The sequence below is a fragment of the Anoplophora glabripennis genome, unplaced genomic scaffold (genome assembly GCF_000390285.2).
Source record: "Anoplophora glabripennis isolate ALB-LARVAE unplaced genomic scaffold, Agla_2.0 scaffold68, whole genome shotgun sequence".
In the NCBI taxonomy this organism is placed as follows: Eukaryota; Metazoa; Arthropoda; class Insecta; order Coleoptera; family Cerambycidae; genus Anoplophora; species Anoplophora glabripennis.
The window spans coordinates 1,634,797-1,639,203 of NW_019416739.1; the positions used below are offsets into that span (position 1 = coordinate 1,634,797).

At 30.2% G+C, this 4,407-nt stretch overlaps 1 protein-coding gene across 1 annotated transcript; it reads right to left on the reverse strand.

Moving 5' to 3' along the window:
• Window positions 1-3,175: 3,175 nt before the first annotated feature.
• LOC108905216 (histone-lysine N-methyltransferase 2D-like) lies at window positions 3,176-4,011 on the reverse strand. Its single transcript, XM_018708006.2, has 2 exons — window positions 3,544-4,011; window positions 3,176-3,455 (listed from the first exon to the last, which is right to left on the reverse strand). The coding sequence occupies exons 1-2, from the start codon at window positions 3,598-3,600 to the stop codon at window positions 3,252-3,254; spliced, it is 261 nt and encodes an 86-aa protein (XP_018563522.1). The 5' UTR covers window positions 3,601-4,011; the 3' UTR covers window positions 3,176-3,251.
• Window positions 4,012-4,407: the final 396 nt, after the last annotated feature.

Here is a 4,407-nt window from a genome sequence, read left to right on the forward strand (position 1 = left end):
TTTTTTTAATAAAAAATGTGATCAGAGGTAGGTAGTTTTTTTTATGGATATCAACACAACGAAAAATTTAAAGTTGCATAATAAATCTCTATTACAAGAATTAATCAAAGATTGGTTTAGTAAAATTATTTACTTGTAATATTTTTTTATTCACCGTGAAAGCTAATACAATATAGAAAGCACTGAAACTCTATAATCATTTTCACTCTTTTTTTTTCAAAATATGTACTGAAATTTGAAATTTTTTCAACAAACATTTTAAAAAGTTACAGTATCAAAATTATTTCTTATTTTAAGTAGGAAGACTATTAGAGCATTTAAAAGTGTCTTTAATGCTTGAGTGATTTTAATGCTTTTTATCAAATGTACTTATTTTCTCATGGTGACAAAAAAAATTATCTACGTGAAAATTATTTTACAAAATCAATTTCTGAGTGATCTGTGTAGGGTGAGATTTGTTATGTAATTTTAAATTTAGCGGCGGCAGAATACCTAAAACAAATATTGAGTAGGTAGGTATATAGTTGTAGAGCGTACAACTAGATGGCGCTTGCATCTTTTACCGGCTACAGGTAATTTAACTCACTGTATTACCGATAATTCCTAGAAAAGGAAAGCAATAGAAGTTGGAGAAAGTGTCAACAGTTAGCGCTGTTAATGACCACGAAATCTGTTCAAGTTTCCTATCTATAGTATCATTTATCTAGGATCGTGTTATTATTAACCTATAATTAAGGTTTATGTTTTTGATAATTACTTTGTTAACGATTTCAGTTTAATGTAAGTAAAAAATAGTCACATTTTATACAGGAAGTTCCCTTTAAAAAAATAACAATTCTTGTATTATTAATATGGAATTTTTACTTGTGGTAATAAGAAATAGAATATAAAAAAACTCGCTGTTTTTAAATAAACTTTTTAAAATATTATAGATGTCCGATTTTGAGTCCAGTGATTCAGATGACTTATTAGACGCATTGTCCAGCTTGAGTGATGATGAAATAGATTTACTCTAAGAAACAGAGTAAAAAATAAGAACTACTTTGAAATTATTGTACCTGAATATAGTGGCCAAGTTTTTTAACATTTCCGTGTTAGCATCAGGGAAGTAGCTAACAGAATTGAAGAAACATTTGCAATTTCTAATTATTTCACCCATCATTCTGGTAAATTTTGCATTGCCTTAAGCTCTACAACAACCAGATAAGTTACATACTTGCTAAGTAACTTGTCTCCACAAATTATAGAATGGCCGAGGTAATGAGGTAGTTGTAATCGAACAATATTTTGCCCAATATGAATTTCCAGAGGTTATAGGAATAATTGATGTGACACAAAAATTGATCGGACCTTATATGATGATTTAGAAGTGCTTGAAAAAAATATTAATATACCTGATGCATATGTGCCTCCAAATTAAAATAATCAAAGTCGGCATTATGAAAGAGACGATAGGGAAGGAATTCATATAAGATAGAGTATATCACAATCCATATTTTTTTGAATAACCAATAAATCAATAATATACTATATTAGTGTAATTGAAAACTATGACTATGGAATTATGGTTGGACAATTTGTGTTCTCAGTGCTTCGAGAGTCATATCGCTCTCTTCTTCAGAAGAGATCTGGAAATGTTTCATTTGAAGCTCAGATTGATATGTCTCTCAAAATGTCAAGAAGCTTAAAACATGACAACCAATTGATTCCAAAGTTTTAACAAATTATACTCGTAATAAAGGTCACAAAAAATAGGTAATCTAAATATTTTATAACTGTTTAATATCGATTAGTTTTCTGGGTATATATTTTAAAATTGCTGTAAAATTTAATTCTACTTTCGTAAAATTGTTGATTTAATTCGAACGTAACATGGTTCCACGACTTATTCCAAGGAAGAGTATAGACCAAAATTAATAAGGTATTATAAAGAAATAGTTTATCAATGTTCTATATTTTTGTTATACAGGGTGTTCCTAAATAAGTGTCGCAACGGAAAATTATAAATTCCTCTTGAAAAGAGAAACATATATTTCCTCTTCCAATTTTCTTTCCTGACTTTCGTTTTCGAGATACACGGTGTCAAAACTTTTTTTCAGATTTTTGCCAATATCTTGGGAACCGTTTGAATTACAAGACTGAGTTTTTGTACACACATCACCACTATTAATAGCTACTTGTTGCAAATGTTAAATTTCGTTAAAATTGTTAATTATTACTACCCATCTTTTGAATCACAAGATTTTCGAAACGTTAGCAAAATGTTTGTTTTTGTTTATAAAAAGTATTTTTTCTTGAAAACGGTTGACTTTAGATCAATGAAACAAGAGAACTCTTTTTGTGTAAAATTCATTGGCGCTTCGGAATTTGCTGTCACATGTCAATTTTTCCAGTGGCGTAAAAGTTAGGTGGGAAAAACCCTGACGATACTTTAAAATCTCCATCACTGGCACGTTCAATGAATTCAAGAGGGGTGCGAAAAAGTAGCTCTTAATAGTGGTAATGCGTGTACAAAAACTCAGTCCTGTAGTTCAAACGGTTCCTAAGATATTGGCAAAAAATTTAAAAAAAATGAAAATTTTGACACCGTGTATCTCGAAAACGAAAACCCGGAGAAAAATGGAAGAGGGAAAGAATGTTCCTTTTTTCAAGAGGAATTTACAGTTTTCCGTTGCGACACTTATTTAGGAACACACTGTTATATTTTGTAAAAATAAAATGTTCATCTACCAAAGATTTCAATGTTTTATTAATTGAATCAAAAAACGAAATTATTTGTACCTAATTAAAATAAAAATAAATATTTCTTCATAACAAACGAGTAACAAAGTAAATATATATTACAAATAAAACAGGAACTATTCTTAAAAATAAGTAGTACTTGTCAGTCTATCTCCTTTTTCTTCTTAAAATTTCATTTTGTTCATGAAGCAATTGATTCCATATTTAAATATTTAGTAAAAGTGATCAATTACCAATACAGATCAATCAGCATCGACTACTACACGTATCCTCTCTTTAAATTTTTTATGATATCTGAATTTCAATCAGTTTTTTACTAACAGGAAAGAAACAGCAACTAATTGGAAATGATTTATTCAATTCAGTAATGATAATAACGATGTCACCAGCAAGAATTATATGAAAGATACGAATTTAATTATTTATGCTCGTAATATAAATTACAAGAATATGTACAAATAAATAAAGTATACTTTGTTGCTATTGTCAATATTATGCTCTGAACATATTCATCGTTGCTTTGTCGAGACCTCATCACAAACCAACAAAACTTTTCTTTTATTAAAATGGACAGGATGCTCACTTTCTAGTATAATTTCATTGTAACTTAATTGCTCTTGATTTATTAGCTGTACTTGTTGTAACTGTTGGTCTTGTTGTAGCTGCTGCACCTGTTGTTGCTGGTGTAGCGGATACTCTTGCTGTTGATGCTGCTGCAAAATATATAAAGAAACAATGCATCATTCAATTATACAATATTTTCACTTGTGAAATCTTATTTCTATTTAAAAATTTCTCTACCTTATTGAGAATCAAAGAAGCTGCTTCCAACTTCCGAATTATTCGACCTTTTCCCATAATATTAACCCACTATCAAGTTGTAATACCCCCTTTACATGCAGCCACTGCCGCTGCTACTCGCGCTGCCCGCTGTCCTGCCCTGAATAATTCCAGGGCAGCGTTTGAAGCAAGTGACTGTTTACATACAGCTACATCGCGTCGCTTTATTCTCCAGCTGGATTAAAGGAAGACGTAGAAATTGCCGCGGCACTATGTGTTTTGAGTTTGCAAAATTATATTAATGTTTTAAAAAGAAATGATAGAAAAAAAACGTCCACGTCGAAAAAGGCGATGGTGGGTGACAGCGATTCATCGCAACAGAAAGTTGTAGTCTTTTATTTCGTTAATATCCTGAAAATTTACTTAAACATGTATTTTTGCAGAGGATGTATGACAAACTTTTTGGTAATTATTTACTTTAGTGGCACCACCTCCACTTTTCACAAAATTTTGTCTACCCCCCTATTTTCGATGGTGCTGAACACGAATCTGAAGTTTTTTTTGTACGGTCGAACCCAGTTTTTGTGAATAAAATTTTTCAAAATTCTAACTTGAATATTTCAGATAACACTACGTAGAACTCTGTATATTTTATGTAGCTTTCAGAACATCTGTAATAAACAATGACCATTGTTTAAGAAACACATTTTCCCAAATTTGAACTAAAAAAAAATATGTATTTAATAAATAAAATAATAGTAACTTTATGTGGGATGAACAGAATTGAATGAGAGTGGGGAAACTCAATGTTGTCATCACGAATTACAAATGGCGGATTCAAAAAACTACAAAATTTTTATTTATTAAATACATATCTTTTTACTT

Bases quoted from the DNA above. Each gene is read 5' to 3' on its own strand.
- LOC108905216 (XM_018708006.2), bottom strand. From the start codon at position 3,600: ATGGGAAAAGGTCGAATAATTCGGAAGTTGGAAGCAGCTTCTTTGATT. The intron at 3,456-3,543 runs GTAGAGAAATTT...TATATTTTGCAG, and splicing joins CTTCTTTGATTCTCAATAAG to CAGCATCAACAGCAAGAGTA.